This window comes from Myiozetetes cayanensis, unplaced genomic scaffold (assembly GCF_022539395.1).
Source record: "Myiozetetes cayanensis isolate MyiCay16 unplaced genomic scaffold, myiCay2020 scf1, whole genome shotgun sequence".
NCBI lineage: Eukaryota > Metazoa > Chordata > Aves > Passeriformes > Tyrannidae > Myiozetetes > Myiozetetes cayanensis.
In genome coordinates this window covers 127,410,656-127,430,658 of record NW_026086604.1, presented here as the reverse complement: position 1 = coordinate 127,430,658, position 20,003 = coordinate 127,410,656, and the positions used below count along the sequence as shown (strand labels likewise).

Below are 20,003 nucleotides of genomic sequence, written 5' to 3'. Positions count from 1 at the left end.
TTAGCTTCACGAAGACCCATCAAAATTTTAAAATTCCAAGCAGTGGAAATGTAGGTACCTTCACATTGTTAGCATTTCGGATTTGTATCTTTGAAAATCTGCTCAGATTTTATTTATTGAGACTAGCAAAGGATGGGAGGACAGAAATTCACCGTATTTGCATGGTTGTTTTGCTAGATGAGCACTCTGTAATGTTTTAATTAAGGTAGCATTATTGCTAAGAATTTTAACACAGATAAAATTGTCTCTTCTACCTCTGTTGCTGCTTTATTTTAGTTAAAATACATTTATTAAGTAAATCAAATAAAAATCATGTCTTACTTTTGACATCCCGTGCCACAACAAATCTTTTAATTTGTGCTGTGTTTCTGTACCCTGTAAAGAATAACAACCAGCATCTCCCTGATAGATTTATTTGCTCAGACAAAGAAAAGACTCAAAGCCTTCTGCTGGAGCAAATGTTCAGTAAACTGGGTTTTCATGTGTTGGGTGTGGTGCGGTATTTGGGAGGAAACAGATACTGCAGAGGTGATTAATGTAAGACTGTTTTCCTCTTAAAATACACTTTGCATCCATGGATTCAACTGTCAGCTCCTTCCCTACTTTTTGATAAATTGATACTTTAATTATTTATTTCTGCTGTTCTTTTGAAATGTATTGGAGTCAAACCACCCTACTGTCATAATTGTAATTACTGAGGTTGTATCAGCATTCCTAATATTACTGTCACTAGTGTATGGTACTATTTATAAAGCAGAGAATGAAATGTACCTTATGAGTGCAATGACAACATTTCAAACCACCTGGAGATGAGGAAAATAGCATTTCCCATCGGAAAGTATTTTGATTTGAAATTGCTTAGTAAATACCTCCAAAACTCAGCCTTTCCTACAAAGCCCAAGGGTGATGACAACCCTAAACTCAGTACGTACCAAATTTTCAGCAGCTGCAAATCATCATCCCTCCACTGAAACCAAAGCTTCCACAAAGACTGACGCAACCACACTGAAGCTCCAGTCGAGACCCTAAACCTCAGATCCTGACTTTTCAGAGCACCCTACTAAACAAAGCAAGAAACTCGTAATAGTGAAGAAAGAACACAATCATTATAATGGCAAAGCGTTTCCATTTTGTACATCCACATGAACATAACAGACTGGGAAACAACTTGCACCTACAAGTTGTAAACATGTACATCATTAAAACCAACATGTTCATTATTAAACTCTCAATATTATGCACACTTCTTTTACAATCAGCTCATTTGTATCTTTAGAAACCAGGAATGCCTTCTGGAGTGCTCCCGGGAAGTGTGGTGTGTCCCAGAGCAGTTCAGAAATATCAGCGTTCATAGCAGAGCGACTTCATTGCCTTTAACAACTGACTCCTCCAGTTCTTACTGTTCACTGGTGAAAACAGAAATAACAATGATAGAAATACTGTGGTCTGAAAAAATAACCGTCTTCGTATTCCTTGAAGTCTGAAAAATAGGTATGTAGTTTGAACAAAATATACATGAAGGTATTTTCTTGTAAGTGTTCCATGGGATTAACCATGTGATTTTGCAAGACAGTTTGTTCTTGTTCCCCAGCTCCGCTCTCTCGTTCCATGCAGCTCACTCCTCACACTGAGCAGTGTTGGTGGTCCACAGAGGCTGCGTGTGTGTGCTGGTGGCAAAAATGGAGCAACCCTCTTCCCTCCAAGGCATTGCATTCAATTGCATTGAAGTCAGCAGGGATTTATCTGCTAATTTCAGGTTATCAAGGTTTTTGACAGGACTATCTAATGATTAGGGACTCAGGAGAGAAACAAGATTCTAAAAATAGATGCATCCTGTGCCAAGACATTAGTTTCTCATTTCTTACATGGCATCTTTACCTTTACTGTCATGATCACAATTTTATAACAGAGACAAGCATTCATCTAGCATTAATCTCAGAATGTCCATTAAATAAAACTAATTTCCAATTAAATGTCACAAAAAATTGTGCCTTAATGGTGAGTTTCTGGGCAAAGTAATAGAGTGACAATTTTTCCTATAAATAAACATTCTTGAACTCTCTTTATTGTTAAACAAAAACTGTTTTGAGATACCTCCAGGGTTTGTGTGATGCAACCTGAAGAACTGATCTGTTTCTCTGAGGATGTTTGAGATCTTGGTATGCAATGACTATTTCACCTTCATTTGCTTTATGCACCTGCTAATGGAATCATAATATTATGGGTATCCTTTGGGTTTGGTAACATTTTGGGCCATCCTTTGGAAATCATCAGGATTTCAATACTTTGGAGGGACTTTCTGTTGCTCATGTATTTGATTTGTCTCGCAGTGTGCAAAATCTTTTAAGCAGTCATTAATCTCATTAAAAGGGAAAAATAAAGGACTCTAAATTAGTTACGTATTGTGAAAGTTGGTAGTTTAAAAACTAGTGTTAAAAGTAGAGAAAACAAAAAGTGCTGAAATTTTCCAATTGCCACATACTGGTTCTTTCTTTCCTATTTGCTATGGGCTACCTGGGGTTGTTACTAATGTTGGATGGTCACTTTATACGGCTGGTGTCAGGAGATGTGGAGATTACATGGCCTGGTGGGCAGGTCCATGTTCACTCCCTGCTGCAGAGCACAGGAAGAAATACTGTTTCCAGGTCTGCATCAGACTTCCTCACACCATTGCTGTCAGAGGCTGATGTGGTTTGAATATGATGTGTCCTTCCACCTGGGCCTGCACTCTGACACAGCATCCTGGATTTCCACACTCCCACCCTTCTCCCCACTTTGTTCACAGGCAGAACATGAAACAATGTGTTTGCAATGGCTGGTGCTGAGCTAGGTAGATGTCTCTCCAGACTTTAATGCAACGAGTTCAGAGTCCTCTGCGTATCTTCCATTTAGCTGTTCACTGTTGGAATCGTGATGATAGAGGTAAACAGGGACCTCTGAGATGGATGTTGCCGTGTAGGAGGTAGATCGTGTGGAACAGTGCTCGCGGCGCCTTTGGCCCCACTGGGTTTTGTACTGTGTCCATTGCCTCTTCAAAGCTCCCTGGACCTGTTAAAGAAACACACGCTTAGAGTGAGGCATGATAGAAATCCCTGAAGCTGTAGAACTTTTAAAATAAGAAAAGGGAAAGGGAGGGGAGAGGACAGGAGAGAAGGGAAAAGGAAAAGGAAAGGAAAACAAAAGGAAAAGGAAAAGCTCTAGGTCTGATTCTATCAGATTCAGTCTGCCTCGCTCCTCCTGTCTTCTCCAGAAGCAGTTGTTCAGCTCTTGGCCTTAACTCTTTCTCTGTCAACCCTATGGCAGCAATGAGCTTCTGCAGTTGTTGCTGCTTGTGAAGAGAAGGTATAAGTCAGTTCATCCTATAAATGTGGAACAGATTGCTACATGGGAACATAGTAGGATGCCATGGTAGAAGAGGGAAGAGGAAGAAGGAATGGGGATTAAAACCCATCTGATGCTGCAATTGGATTCTTGCCCTTGGAATGCCTAATACATTGTGATATCTGAAGAAACTTAGTCTTGAGTAAAACTGGCCATGAATGTCGAAGTGTAAGTACTTCTAGAGCTTGTCAGGACTAATTTGTAGAAAGAAAGAGTTGGAGGATTAGTATGGCTAAACAGAGATTTTGTCCTGGTAAGCTAAGAACAGGTTCTGTTCTTGCAAAATATAGCATTGGTCATAGCCTGCTGCATGGTAGAGGATTTCAACCTTTGATTATTCATCTGCTAGGAACAAAATTTTTTATTCAGTTTTTACATCAATAGTGATGTTATGCATGAAAATAAGATATAATTTAAGCTACTGAGTCCTGCCAGGGAAAATGAAGCCCTTCTCCGGATGCATGTTCAGGGCATGCTGGCTCTTGATAATGCTGAGATACGAGCAGGAAGTGGGAAAATGTTTTATTTTTTTGTTTAGATCAGTGATTCCAAACACAATGTGAGAATAGGAGCAATTTGATGTAATAATCTGGTGTAAGTGACTCCCTTCTCCAGAGGAAGACAAGTGCAGGTGAGGCACTGTGATGACAGGAATCCTGGAGTTTCTGTGCTCCTGCCTAGGTGAGCACTGTTTGTCATCTGGAGACTGTATTGCTATTTACTTTCTCCTAACACATAAAGAAAACAAATGGCTGAATGCAGATTAATTAGATATTGAGCATGGGAAAGGCCTATGGTAACAATGGCACTTTAATTACAGGGGATGTGAGCAAAGTTTACTGCACCAATATTGAGAATTAAAGTGAAATGGCTGCATGCAGTAATGTTTTATATCACACCATCACCAAAGCTTATTAGTGAGAAAGAGTAACTGGTTGAAACAGTAATGCAGTTTTAGTACTTGATACAGAAATATTACACACGAGGTAAAATCTATAAAGAGTTTAGTCACTTTAAAATTGCCTTTTGATGTTACAGTATGAATATTGTAGCTTAGTCGCCCCAGAAGGTATGGGGAGGGACTGGAAGAAGTCTTCAGAAGTACTAAGACAGTGACTTTCCCCATATCACTCTGGGGTAGTGGCTTGGCTAGACATAACCATGCCTGTGCAGAGCAGCTCTGCCTGCAGCCAGCTCTCCAACACCACCACCAGCCATTGTGAACTTCTGGCCTTCTCGTCTGCCCCGTGTTGACCGTGTTTGCACTTCATCTATTCAGATTAATCTCAGCATCTTTAGTAAAAAGACAGTAAAAACATGCTCTTAGAGCCTCTCTGTTCCTCCCCTCGCCCCCTTCCCCTGGCCCCTGCACAGACCCTGAGGCTTTGATCACTCTTTCATGGGGAGAGCTACTGTGCAGGTGATGAGTTCCTGATAAGCTCCCGAACTGCCTTCAGCTGAACTGGAATATGACAGGCTACCAGGACAATCACAGGTCTGGAGATGCTAGCATGGTTAACTGAAGAGGGAAGAACAATGTCCCTGAGTCTTACAAAGCCTGTCGTGAGGAGCTTATGATTTTTTTCTTAGAAAGGAGTGATGCTTAAATTGTATGTATGGTCAGGGAGAGAACAGGCACATCCCATGTTCAGCCCACGATTAGAAGTACCATTATATAAGTTTAAAAGGCTCTACAGAGAAGTGAGAGCACAAGGTCAAAGCAGCTGTGTTTTTGTTCTCTGATGAACCATTTGCCTGTGAAAGGATCCGTCCGCAAAATGGATAATGGATCGTACAAGCTGCTGCACTTGAGCAAAACCTGTTAATCTAGACTTCTGCTATGATTCCAAGGATCTCAGATGATCATAACTCAGTGCCAACCAAAACCATTCAGGCATGAATTTTAAAGACATAAGCAGCATTACTGAAAGTCACATGCACAGCCACGATATATTAATGACTGAGGAGGTGCCTGGGGACAGGAGGTGCAGGGCAGTGCCTGCCATGCTTTCTGCTGTGATAACAGATGGAAGAAAGTAAAAGCTAAAACATTGAAGAACCTGAGTTTATTTACCCTGATATTCCAGACTTTAAAGATTTTTCTGTTCTTCAATAGCCATTCATGCCTCACTGACACGTAAGATACATGGCTGTTTTTCCCAAAATGACTTTCCATTTTGTTGTCCAGCCTTGCAGCCTAGAAGCATTCCCAGGCTTGAAAATGTGGTCTGGTGAGCAGCCTATTGCAGAGACCTTGAATCATCTGTGCAGTACTGTTGTTGTTGGACAGAGAAACTACAGTTCTGCCAGATACAAAGATTTTATATGAAAATGCACAAGAACATCTGTCATTTTAAAAGTCCTAAACAAATCTCTTGTTTATGTGTTCTTCCACATGAATGAAGGCATCAGTACAGTTTCTTATTACTATTTTTACATTTCTTTCTATAGATGGGCTCATGGAACTAAAGTGAGGTTGGTGAGGCAGTAGGCAATGATGCACTGTTAAACACTGTCAGGTGGTTCTGAGTTTAGCATTGTTTGTCCTGGCTAAGTTTCATGTGTTTCAGTCTTGAAGTTAAACTCCAGTAGCAAAAAGTAAATCCCAGATTATACAGGCTTTTTGTAGCACTAAAATTAATCTCCTTGCCCCACCCTGAGTTTTCTTATGAGAACTAATTTTGACCTCTATGGCAGCAGATATATGCAGCAGCTTGGAAACAATCTTCTATCATGATAAAAGACCAGACTGTGGCTTTGGTCTCTATTCTACTGCACACAACAAGAATGGGGGGAGTCAGCCGAGTTCACTTGGCCCAACTCAGATCAGCGCTCCCTTGGGAAGGATATAATATCAGCTCAGCATTAGTCTGTTACTGCTCTTCTACAGATTTTGTGCCTTATATATCTACAGATCGTGTAACTGCAGGAATAAAATGGGAGGAAGGTGATCACAATCCTTTCATCCTCTCCTGGCAAAGTCCAGCCTAGCTACTCTAGTGCATAAACTTCACTTGATGTTTATTGGAAATGTGCTGATGCAAGTAGCACCAAACTGTCTTGAGTCTGTCTTAGAGAGGTGTCATCATTGAGACTCTGCTCATCTTAATGGGAAATTCTAAAGAAAGCTTCCCTTTTTTTCTAGTAAATGAAATTTCCTATAAGAAAACAATGAGAGGATTTCTCCAAATTCCTGCCATTGAGAATTGCCATGAACAACTCTTGAAACAGATATGATTTTGAAAATGGGTGTAATGTTGAAAAGTACTGAAGCACCAATAAAATCACTCTCAACATGTCTGGGAAACCTGAATCCTCATGGTCATTTGTTCTTACTGCCTGACACTTGTCCATGTTTCTGATCAGCTGCTCCACCAAGGAATCATTAACCATACATATTGGCAAGCTGATGCTTCAGATATATTCATTATTGCATAACTTGAGAATTGTATTCCTGGAGTTGTAAAGGTGAATATGCTCATCTGACACTGTAGCATTGCCAAAAGTACTTTGGAATTAGAACTAGCTGATGAAACTAAGAAATAAACAGCTTTTAAGATGCTTCATCTTTTCAGTGCCTTTTTTTGCCGCCTTTCCTCTTTTTTAGCATTGTTACAGCCTTTAATTTAGACACAAATCCATGTGTTCTCATTAGAGTTGGAGAACTATGGAGTAAACAACCTTTTACAACAAAGCTATAAAACAATAAGAAAATTTGTTCTAAAAAATTTAATCTGAATAAAAACCAGAAGGTGATGATGGGGAGAATGAAGAATGTGATGGTCAAGACCAGGATTTTGGGGGGCAAAACTTTGTTTGGAGGTCAGTGAAGACACAGTGGAGCACTGCTTGTACATAGCTATGCAGTTATTCCTACAGGGAGAGGATGCTCTAAAAACTGCCTGACTGTTCTCTACTTTCTTCACGCCAGGTTCCCCCTACCAGGGAGAATCAAAAGTTTTTCTGTGTTTCCAGAGCATGGAGACTGGACTGTACCAGCAAGTGATGACAGTAAGGGAGAAGGAGAAAGATGATAGTAGCCTGCAGATCCTGGGGACAGAAATGTGATAGGAAAAGAGTTGTACATCTCTTCAGCTTTGTTTAGTTGGATGCATGAAACTGTGAACTTCTGTAGCACAATCTTTACAGCTCCCATTTCATTTTAGGTTCTGGGGTCAGTAGTTGCTCGCATTTTGCCGTTCTCTTTCATGTCTCCTGAGAAGCCATGCCACAGAACTACAGGGGAGGTCTCTCACCTTGTCTACCCGTGAGTTTCGCTGTACATTTACACAGGGAGCCAGACATAAGATGTTGACAAGTGGTGGCAGAGTTTAATATTCTCTGCTATCCTGAAAGTTATCAAAGCAGCCCGTAGCATCTTATCAATAATGTAATTTGCTTCAAGTCTCTATCAAAACATCAGTATGGTCACATCATTACTTGGAATATGCTACTTTCTAATAATATACAGGGATAAACAGAAGCACAAATATCTCTCTTGGTTGACATACTGAGCTTTAGCATCACGAAGTTTATTCTGTGTCCAATTCATCTGCTCTGGTTTGAAAATTATTTTTTTAATGGAATTCCTAGCTTTGCTAAGATATATGGTGTTTTATTTTGCTACACTTGAATGCTCCCAGTGTATTGAAAAAGCATTTTTTTGCCAACCATCTTTGAACAATGGCTTGCTGTAGGAATTTAAATAGTTGTCAGGTTCTTACCTGCTATTTTTTTGTAAAAAACAAAACAAAATAAAACAAAAAAACCATAGTGAAGTGGACCTAAAAGCCACAGCAGGTACATATACATATATATGTTTTAGTTGTAAGAGAATGGGAGAGATTTTCGCCTCAAGGGCTTTTATTTCTCAATTACTACATAAGAAACATTGACTGTAAAAAGGCCAGTGCTAATCCTCAAAGGAGTGAAAGTAATTGCACTCCTCCAGCTCTGGTAGTGCTACCAGGGATGGCCTCTGCTGTGGCTCTGGGTCTGAAAGCAGCACTGGGTTCCCCAGGACAGACTCCTGAAGGTCTCCACTGCTTATTGCAGTCCTTCCCACTGCTCTCAGGCAGGAAGAGGAGCAGAGCATTTTTCACCTTTACTTAGACCTCCATATCAAACTGCAGATGGCAGGGGAGAGTCTCATGCCTGTACCTCATTAGGTGCCATCTGCTTTGTAATGGTAATACACCTGATTCATCTGCTCAGAGATATTCAAGTCACACTCTGCACAGAGCTTTCAAAAACACACACAGCTGCTTGTCTACAGAGTAAAAGCAGCTTTGTGTAGCTTGTGGTGTGACAAGCTTCACACCTCCATTAATGAACAACAGAGTGACCATTTTTCAAGTTCTGCTCATTTTCTGTATTTCACATACTTACCTCACCATTGAAGAAGCAGAATATTGTAGCCACAAGTAAGCCCTAAGAGAAAGGAAAATAAGAGTTTAGGAATCAGAATATGTAAAATTCTTTAGTGCAATTTGGAAATTTGGACTTGATGGATACAAAATAAAAACATTAGTCTGCTTCCTCTGCTATCACAGACACCCCTCATCTTTCACAGTTATGTTATTAAAGGGATTTTTATCTTTTCATCCTATTTTACCATTTTCGAATGTATTATTAGCATTTATAGATTATCTGTTTTGTCTATCAAGTTATTTATATATAAGAGATGTAGAGAAGGAAAATTAAATAATTTGTAAGATAGAGTGATATTTTGCTTACAGATGAGAATCACACTGACACTTTTTTCTGAAGAGATGACAGAGGAATTGTGTCCTATATGCTGCCACTGACTCTTCAGAGAGCAGATATCCAGTTAGCAGTGTCAGCCATGGAGAATTCAGTTGTGCCAGGAAGGCTATAAATTGAATTGTATGTCAGCGTAAGTGAACTTGTATGTTGGGTATCACAATGGACAAAGAGGATGTGAAAACAAGCATAAGTGGTCAGAAAAAGGAAAAAAACCCACACAGTAGATGAGTTACAAGGAAGGGAACAGAAAAAAAAAAAAAAAGAGACTGCAGATCATAGCTTGGTCCTAAATAGCTTTAAATTAATTTAATCATCACTGCAGTTGTTCAGATAACATTTTACCACTGCTACAAGATTAGACAGGGCCAAAGCAGGAGTATGAGATGAGAAAGCATGAAATTATTAAGAGACAAAATTCTTGCACAGAGAGTCTGCCATTCAAGATTATGTAGCTACACTGCTCCATGTCCTAACTGCTCTCACTCCTATTAAAATAGAATTACATAGCATCACTGGGAGCCAAATGCCTTCATTTTAAATTACTTAAAGCAGTTATTATAAGCTAAACGTATGGTAGTTTGTGAAATTGAGGGGAAAACTGCAATGCAGCTTGTGTTCCCAAAGGCTGCTTTGAAGAGCTTTACAGCTCTATCTTTTTTATAGAACCTTCATTTAACTTATTACCAGTTAAATTGTAGCTAATGCTTTGTAAAATGCCTTGGAATCTCAAATGTATATTTTGGACCAGAAACATAGGATAAGCAATAACTGTTTTAACAAAATGCTTATATATTAAAGATATACATGCTGGTTTGAACATGTGCTGACCACCTCAATTTTGACAACTATTTTACTAAAATAGATTTTCCTGATGTAGAATTTATAATTTCACATAACTTCAAATATCAACATAGAAAAGCATGTAGAAGAAGGACGAAGGGTAGATATAGTGAGAAAGGTTTTTTTCACTTTTGACAAAACACTTTCTCAAAAACTCAAATCCCAGCAGACAATAAGCAATGCACATCAGTTTGTCTATAAACTTTGGGCTGAGAAGCACCAAAACCTTACTCCTCTAAAGCAGGACTTTGTAAGACCAGACATCCCTAAATGAAAATTTTTGCAAGGGGAGCAAATGCATCACTTTCTGCTGCCCTGCACTGATGCTCTTCATCCTGTGTGCACTGTAGTGATGTGCACAGACTTGCAAAACACCTGCTGTTGAACTGCATAGTTCATGGTTCAAGAAGGTCTTGCTATTATGCTAAATGTTTTTACTAACAGCAGTCAGCCACAATGGCAAATGATCTCCTCTGGGAGCAGGGATGCTCAATGGACAGTCCACAGGAGGCATGGCAGATACAAAAGACAGCAAGAGAGAGAATGAAGTGGAGGAATTTTTTCTGAGTATGTTCTTCAGTGAGAGTATTTAGGGGGAATTTGGGAACTGCAGTTCACCTAAAGACAGAAACTGATCCCGAACTATTGAAGTGAAGCCATTTTCCATTTCACTTCCTGTATGGTATTTGAATCCCTCTGATACATCCTACTCTACTCTACTTTTCTTCTGTCCGAGAGTGTAGTTCCATTAACTAGTGTCTTTTCCAGATAATTTCTGACAGAAGAGCTAAAGAGGAAGCTGTGGTGATGCTCTATATCCCCTTCAGTTGCTCTTCTAGTTTAGAGGGAACTGAAAGTACACCTGGCTCCTTTGTTATTTTGAAACCTGCATATTGTACATGTTCTGGTTGAAGAAATTGCCTTCTCCAGTTTGTCCCATATATGTTTCACTGCTCTTCTTCCACCTGCCACAGCCCTCTGGGCTCTGCCATCAATATTTCTATTGTTTCTATTTCTATTTCTATTCTTTCATTTCATACATAAAGTTTTACCCATAGTTCAGAGGACTATTGTTATTTTCAGCTGTAAAACTACAGAGATATCAGTAGCAGACACCAGCTTTGTCTCTTTGGAGCCAGGAGGACTTGGGATGACCATAGTTCTAGAGTGGATCTATTAAAACATGTTACAGACTGGATGTAGGTTAATTATTTCATTTAAGGACCATGAGTTATTTCTCATATCTCTTTGACATATGTCTTCCATATTCTCTCTAACTACTGCTGGTTTCTGCTCAGGGTGCAATTCTTGCTGAGGATGAGATCTCTAGGTCAACTGTATCTCTCTGACACTGCGTGGAGTTGTTAAACTGACCTGTGATGTATTGTCTGCTCCCAGCAAGATAACTTTGGCTGTGGTACTGAAAGCAGAAATGAAAAATATATGTAACTTGAGATTAAGGCCTTTAATGACTTCTGAAATTCTTTATTTCTGAAACTATGTGAAGAATAGATGAATGTGGCTTTTGGCTGAATCATGCCTTAGGGGCTGTCCAGATTCAGCAGCTCTCAGACCTTCATGTACCTTATTGACATTGTGAGTGTCAGTAGTGAGTTTTTCTCTGTTTTTAAGTGCCTGTACTGGTCCAAGAACATTCTTTCCTTGACAGGTATTTAATTTGTATCTCTCTGTCCTAGAAGACATGAGTGTCCTGAAAAGAAGTCCCAGTAATTTGCTCAGGTTGAAAAGAAACAAACAAAAAAGACCTACGCAGATACTGCAAATTTACATAGGTTTCTGGTACCTCTTACTTTTTTAATTCTATCTTATGTCTCCATAAAACCAAGAAAGCATATACAGGCATATTTATTCCTCCTATTCCTGACCATGTCCTTAGTTTCTGCCCTAATTAATTACACACTATGATACTGTTTAGGCTTTAGTGGGATGATATATTTACTACTGATGGTAGAAGATGATGGCACATGGAATTGTACAGATGGTAATAATAAAAATAATCAGTTTTTAATTCCCTGTGTGGACTTTGGTCAACATCCATTCATTTGTCACTTTTGGATCTGAATAGATAGGAAAAAAATAAAAAAGCATGGCCAAGGTTCTTCATAGAAGTGTGATTCCATTCCCATCTCTCTGATTTCACTGAAGATAAAAAGCTTTGAGAAAAACGACAGTGTTCCTCACCATCTTCATCCACAGCACCAGCATCTCTGAGGTAAATGACTGGGTTATGAATTGTTCATTTATGTTAGGTGAAGAAAAGAAAAGCTAAGTGAGGAATGTGTCTGTGCAGTTTCTACTGCTACTGAGGTGGGGTGATTGTCATGAGAGGGCTGAAGATGACAACCCACCTGCTGCAAAATAATAGAGACATCTCATCAACCCAAGCTCATGCTTTGCTTCTTCTACTGTTTTCTACTGGAGACTTCATTACTGTAATTTTGTGCATTAATTTTTCATAGAAAAATGGCACTTTATAATATCCAGCTTTCAAAAAAATATTTCCCCCAACTTTTATTGGCCCAAAATTTTAAAAAGTTTTGAAATTACTAATAATGCAAAGAGAAAAAAAAGAAAGGAAATAAAAACCTCCCACTTATGTTGTCAAAAGCAATCCTATAACCTTAACTTTGCACAGAAGGAGAAAGTATTTCTGTCTGGTGTGGCATCACAGAGGATATTTATTTCCTTTAAACTGAGAAACAGATGGAATGAATACCTTCTGAAACACATTCAAATATCTCACTATTTTTACGAAGCTGCTGTTAAATGGGTTAATTTTGTTCTGCATAAAGCTGCATAAAAAGTAAAATTTAAAAGTTGAAGGCAGTGGGGATATATATATGGTCCAAACCCATGCCTAAAAGATTCAAAGCACCCTTGTACCAGATCAGACCTTTATGAACTGCATTGTCCTGCCTGGCAGTGCGGGTACTGCGGTCCTGAGTTGCTGCTCGGAAGCTGCTCAGTGGCACAGAAGGGATCTTACTTGCAGAGAAAGAGAACTTTGATTATTCTCCCTTTAACAGATAAAAACTTTTCATTTGCCAATAAAACTCAAGGCCTTATGCTGAATAGCAATTTAATTTCTCATTAGAGGAATACTTGTACGTTTAGGGCTACAGTCAGCAAGGTATTGATAAGAAGAGTAACTTCAAGTGCTTGTGTACTGCTGTTGGTTTGGGGGCTGTTCCTCCACTGCTCCCTCACAGACCTCTATGGCTCTATTCTGACCCAGTGAAAGTGCCATGTTATGTAACCTGGCAGCCTCTACAACCACATCTTGAAGGTGTTGGAGACAGAATGCAGTAAAATGGGACAAATGATGGAGGGAGCTTGCAAGCAGAGGTTTGTTAATCCCTGGGCTTGTTTTGAGAGCATCTGGGGAGGAATGTGTCTATAAATGGGATTAACGGATGCATCATAGAGTTATTAAATTTTTCTGTTCTTCACTTTTCCTTGAGAGGCCTTTGCCATGGACTGATATCAGAAATCAGAAGCTGGGATAATTGTCATTAGTAGCAGAACCTCTGTCAGAAGCACAGCACCCCAATCTCTTTGCAGCCTGGGACTTTCAAAAGATTTTCAGTAGTTTCCAGGGTGAAGGAAGCGGCAGTAGCAGCCCCAGGGGTAGCAGAGGTGCAGGAGGCCCTGCCAGGGTGCCAGGCACAAGCCACATCTCTTGCTCTATTTTGGAATGGAGAGCTGAGTGCAGGACAGGGGGCTGTTGCTGCTCCACTCCTTCAAAGGAGGCACTCTCTTTGCCCAGGTGCACCATTTCATCTTCACTGGGTAGAAGGATGGGGCTTTTCAGGCTTTTTACAGATGTGTTTTCATGCCAGAGGTGTGCAAGGAGCCCGCACATCCTGTATCCTAATGCTTTATACCCTGAGGAAATTTTCATCTTTCATGTGCTTTCAGCATCACCTAACAGGCTTTTAAAGGTAAATCTCTTCTTAAAGGGAACTCATTGGCTCTTCTGGAGTGCAAATGTTCGCTTTGTGATGCTTAATTTAGGAGCTCTGTTTAATAAGCCAGCTGTGTGTTCACCGATGCACCTACAGCACCCCAATCCACCCATGCCATTCCAATTAAGGTTTGCTGGTTTTGTGTGGGGTAGAGTTAATTTTCTTCATAGTAGCTAGTATAGAGCTCTGCTTTGGATGTGTAGTGGAAACTGTGCAAGCACTGCTCAGCAATAGCTAAAGCATCCCTGAATTATCAGCACTGAGTCAAGGCCTTTGCTGCTTTTCATTCCATCCCACCACTGAGTGGGCTGGGAGTGCTCAAGGAGCTGGTAGGGGATGCAGCCAGGACAACTGACCTCAGCTGATCCAAGGGATATCCCAGATCATATGATGTCATGCTCAGCATACAAAGCATAAGAAAAAGAAAGAGGGGGATATTTGGAGTGATGGAATTTGTTGTCTCAAGTAACTGTTACGAGTGATGGAACTGTGCTTTCCTGGAGATTGCTGAACACTTGGGAGTGTTCAGCATGGGAGGCTGTAACTGAATTCTGGGTTTTGCTTTGTTTGAGTACATGGCTTCTGCTTTACTATTAAACTGTCTTTACCTCAACCCTCGAGTTTTCCCACTTTTACCCTTCCAAATCTCTCCTCCATCCCATTATGCGCAGTGAGTGAGAGGCTCTGTGGGGCTGAGTTGCTGGCTGGGGTTAAACCATAACATAAGGGTTGGAATATCTTTTGCCTGATGCTATCTTCAGTATTCTGGAGAAGGAAGAGCTGATACTGGTGATGGTGAGAAGAGATACTAATCGCTACTCTTACAAGATCCATGAGAGGTTGGCTGGCTGGGCTGGAAAAGTACATACATTCATATTTGCAGTACAAAAGCCAGTTTTCAATTTTTTTATCATTTACATATCTGCTCTACAAATCTGTTAAGAAGAATCTGGTCTATGTGAGAGACATACAGTAGACATACAGTGTTTGTGAACTGCTTGTACAGGCATATTTGAAAAAAAACCATATGGTGAGCATTGATGACAGTATCACAAAAAGAGCAGGACAATTCAAAACCAGGCTGGTTTCTGTTATTCAAAAGTGATTTCAGCAGAGGAAACCAAGCATGTGACACCTTGATGTGTTGTTTTTCTACTGAGAAACCATTCTCTGAAAGAAATACCATTACATGGTTTCTTTTGTGAACAAATTTTTTCTCATCTCCAGTCCTCTGAGTTTTACAATAAACTGCAGTGATTGTTTGCACCATTTCTGTGTACATGAACTACATAACTAGCATATCAAACCTTCACACTCACTTAAAGCAGAAACATGCTTTAAAGAAAGATGGTCTCTAATTCTGTTCTATAAAAGGTATAAAAATTACTCATTTAATCAGTGCAGAAATGGAGAATATATTGAAATTTCCACCAAAAAACTTCATAATTGCGCCTGTGATGCCTGCTTGTGTATGACTGACATGCTATGAGGTGCAAAAGCTAATAGACTACTGTTAGTTTCTGGAGAGGCAGGCTGTGCTGTGGTTTATGAAAGCACAACAGCTAGCAGGGAAATACAGCCCCTACAAAAAATGATACAATATCTGCTAATTACATAATCAGTCCTAGTAGAAAATGAGCACCAGAGGAGTGATTATGTAGCTGGCTATCTTAAATATGCATACAAGAAATGGTTGGGGAAGGATTAAGAAAGTTTATTTTAGAATATAATTAGAAATCCACTCAAAGTGGAAAAGGGAGTGTCATAATCAGTTGCAGTTATCAGGACAACTGCACAGCCCTCCTGAAAGGTCACATTTTGGCAGGAAGCACAGTGAGGTTATACTGCAGAGGTACCAAGAGCTCTTCTGTGAGAGCAGAAGGACCCCATCAGACATGAAACTTTGTCACCTTGGATCCCTCCCTCACCCAATCCCCTTCATCAGTACAGCTTCCATTTTAACCTCAGTCTGGTGACTTTCTAGTGCATAATGATCACAATTAGAATTGATAATTAAGACAATTATAATTGGTTTTGCAATTTTCCAACAACCTCACCGGATCTGAAAGCTATTTTAAGAGTAAAGTGATTATTGTAACACCCTATCTTATTCTAACTTGCTAAAACTGTAAGCAAATAACGTGTCACCAGAAAACTAGTTTGGAGATATTCCTTTACAGCTCTTGCCTAAGAAGAAGTGACAGTAAAGTAACAATAAAAGAAACAGACTCTCATTCCTTAAAAGCAGAACTGTAACATAAGATGACATACATTTCAAAAACAGACCTATAATTGCAGTTATTCTATGCATGCAGTAGCAGGCACACCCACAGTTTTGAAGGGATAAGGGCAATAAGCAGAAAATACAATCTGGCAGGATGCATAGGTTTTGATAGCATTATTTATCCCTTCATTTATGGAAAAAGTACCACTGATTTTTTTAAGCTGTCTTTTTATACAGCATTAAAATAATTTCTACATTTAGCTTCCATATGGAAGGAAACCAGAAGTAGATCATGATATTCACCCACGCTGACCACGATTCACAAATGCATTGAAAATCTGCCTTTCCTAGTTAATAAAGGACTGGATATATTCCAGTCAGTAAACCAGATAAGCCAGCATTTAAAGTCAATTAGGTTTGTTTTGCTTTCAAAAGAAAATAAGCCAGACTTACTGAATGATGCTATATTTTCAAAGCACTGATGAAATCAAAATGTCAGTCTTGTAATTTAAACTGCCTAGTAATGTAATTCTGACTCCCAAATGAAGCTTAATTGTCTCACTTTTTTCTTCTGTGTTTTGGCATTCCCTCTGTACAACAGTTTGCATACACAGCTGATTTTAATATTAACTTCACAGCACCAGTTTCAGTCAATTTGAGCATTTCAACAGAAATTGTGTTGGAACACAAAAGCCCTCTGTGAACTCAGTTTTCTCTCCACAGTTTAGAAATAGTGCCACCTGATAGTTTTGACTACTTATTACACTGCTTCCCCTATCTTTTCTCTGTTCTTTACACAGTGGTGCTGCTTGTGCAAAGGCAGATAATCCAATAATGTGAAAGTGTTTGGGAAAGAACTGAAAATCCACAATCATTTTCAGCTTCAGGGAAAAAACCCTGGCAACAGTATCTTTGACTAAATTAGCTTAACAGCAAACACTTAAACTACATTGAAGTTGCTACCACATAACCTACCTGGTAATGCATTAATATATGCATGATGTAATCATATATTTCTCCAGCAAGTCGGTTTTCTGGTCTCCAGGGAATAATAACAAACTGAATTCCTAGTAAGGGCACCAGGATTAAAGTAGCTCTGACAGCTTTCATGTACATGTTGGACTCAGCACGGTGGGTATCTCTCAGCTTTGTCACCAGAACTCGGACAATGTTAAGCAAAAAGAAAAAATTGACCTGCAAGACCAAAGCCATTGTGGGTGAAAGCATTCAAATTAAACAGACACCCAAAATAAAAATACAGAGCACATAAATAGCAGTAAAGTGTGGCTTTTTAGCTTTATTTTAATTTTATTTAATTCTATCTCATAATGGGCAGCTCCTGGGGAGTCATGTCTTGGAAAGTACCTTGAAAAGATAAATGTACCAGAAACAATATGTTAAGCAGCTTTACATGCTTAGGAAGCCTGCATGGATGCTTCAGGCAGGTGGGGATCCATTCTAGGAAGCATTGGATGTTTTGACATTGATGTGGGCAAATTTAGGATTTCCAGGGAGCACTTAATCTCATTTTTATTTGTAAAGTTTAAATGAGAGGTATGAATTGCCCCCCTAGAAGTAACCATGTGGGACCTATGGGAGCACACAATTTCCCTAAGGAATATTCTCCTTGGGCCAATACCTCAGGTTTGTGAAGCCAGCAGGGCAGTTAGGCTGCTCTTGAGGAAAACCTAGGCTGTCCCTTGCCTCCACCAGACTGGAGGGACCCCATGGTACTCTACCCACAGCTAAAAGGAAGCACTTGCTGTCTCAGGGCAGAAATGCCAGACACTTCAGAAAACTTTACCCCTGACTCTTACAGTCAGTGATTCCAAGCAGCTCAGCATGTCATCTCCTCATCTCCTCAGTCATTTCTGGAAATCTTAGCATAGAGGAACATGCCCTTTACCCCTGGCTTCACAGAGAGCTCCTTGTGGGATGCACTGAGAGCCTGCAGGAGCAGGGAGGGCAGACCCAGGCTGACAATGAGCCCAGTGGTTACCCTGTGGACATCACAGACTTCTCCCTCTCCAGTGTACCCAGATCACTCTTTTCCACTTTGCTGCAGTAAAATCAGGCACCTATGCTTTGGAACGTTATTAGACATTTTTTCAGGTGATTTTTTAAAAATATGTATGGAAATTGTATAACTTACATAACTCAAATTCCATAGATAAAACTTCAAACTTTATTAGCTCAAATTCCATAGCTAGATGAGAAATTTCAGTTGATTCTTTCAGAACAATGAATCAGTAAGCTTTGGCAAAGCATTTCATCACTTCTTAACTACACTGAGAGACCTTTCAACTGTTTTACATTTGTTCTCTACTGGAAAAAAGGAATAATAAATTACTTCTGAGGTCCCATTCAGCATTAAATCTTAACCTTATTCTTCACTTTTTTCTGACTTCGCTCACTCTGCTTAACCTTCACTTTTAGCATTTCTGGAAGTAACCAAAAAAGTGTAAAAAAAGACTTTACAAAGGTAAAAACCTTCAGCTCCTCTGAATCAGTCTGTCACTGCGGGATTTTTGTAGCAAATCAAGTAGGACATTCTGTAGACATTGACAACTTCACAAGAAAAATAAGACTGGAAATGGCTTAAGCACAAGCCAGAAAATACAATGCCTTATTTTGAAAACAGCTAAAGATTATTCTTTTTTTTTTTTTTTTTTTTTTCCCCCCCTAGAAAACCAGTCCCCTCTTTTTCTGTTGTGGCTGAGATGTACAGACTTGGATCATGATGATAAAAACAAAGTTTGAATGGCCTCTCCTACATGTTAATTTGCATTACAAGAGTAGATGCAACCCATATGGAACCAATAAACCCAAAATAGATGTGATTCTATGGGATGAACAGACTATCTATATGACAGGGAAGGATGGGCTCCTTCGCATTGCTGATGTTCAAGACTGCTTCTCAAGAAAGGTTAGAAAGCTATTAGATGGAAAGTTGTTTCTTTATTCAACGGTGTTCCCAGTACTCACTGCCCTACTGTTTGATTTTGAGGTAATTATTGCACATACATCCATGCAGTGTTTGTAAGCATGAGGCAGCTCAAAAGCTGAAAGTGCATCTTTGGTGACACAAACTTGGGGGCTTGGGTTGAAAAGCACCTTTCAGGAAGGTCATACCAAACAGCCCCACTGCCATACTACATGTTTTATGCATGCACATTGCCAAGCTGCACTTTGAATCTTGTCCTCCTACTCAGACAGCCCAGTCCAGTCCCTTCCCTGGATCTCATTTAGTTCCCTACCTTTGGACCATACCAGTTCAGTGACCAGTGAAACTCATGCTGAGCAATCAGCCTGTGCTCAGCTCACCCCAGCTAAAGCATAGCTAAATGCCTCATTGATGTCACATAAATGCAGTACATACTCTTTATAAATAAGTTACACTGGGATAGAGTATGACTGTCCTGACTTTCTAAAGCAGTTAGTGATTCTGTTTGCCTCAGGAGTCTGATTTTTTACTGGGAAGTCCCATTACAGGATTTGCTTTTCTAAAGTATTGAGAGCCTGTCCTTGTAACACTGAGTAGAGAAAATCTCCTGCTACTTCTGAGCTTTGACCAAAATAGTTAAAGTACAGAAACTTCTATTCTGTACAGATTAGTGGCATTTCTAAAATAATTACTTAACAGTTAATAGCAAATAATATTCTTACCAATAAAGCTGCCATTACAGGTCCATGAACAATGTAGAGCAGGTGCGTGTCAACACTCATCCAGCAGCTGGAAGGGAAATACAACATTAATGTTTATTATTAACTTGAATAAAATTTGCTGCACAGTTAAATAATGCTAA

The 20,003-nt window shown here is 39.6% G+C and overlaps 1 protein-coding gene across 3 annotated transcripts in view; it reads right to left on the bottom strand.

The window, feature by feature from the left end:
- Positions 1 to 1,084: 1,084 nt before the first annotated feature.
- CALCR (calcitonin receptor) overlaps positions 1,085 to 20,003 on the bottom strand; it is a 158,039-nt gene continuing 139,120 nt past the window's right edge. For all 3 annotated transcript variants that reach the window (XM_050314687.1, XM_050314702.1, XM_050314695.1), the window contains 4 exons: positions 19,864 to 19,930; positions 17,173 to 17,391; positions 8,770 to 8,811; positions 1,085 to 3,048 (listed from right to left, as the gene is read on the bottom strand). In XM_050314687.1, the coding sequence (XP_050170644.1) occupies positions 2,827 to 3,048; positions 8,770 to 8,811; positions 17,173 to 17,391; positions 19,864 to 19,930 (550 nt within the window). In that variant the 3' untranslated portion in view covers positions 1,085 to 2,826. The remainder of the gene's footprint in view (positions 3,049 to 8,769; positions 8,812 to 17,172; positions 17,392 to 19,863; positions 19,931 to 20,003) is intronic.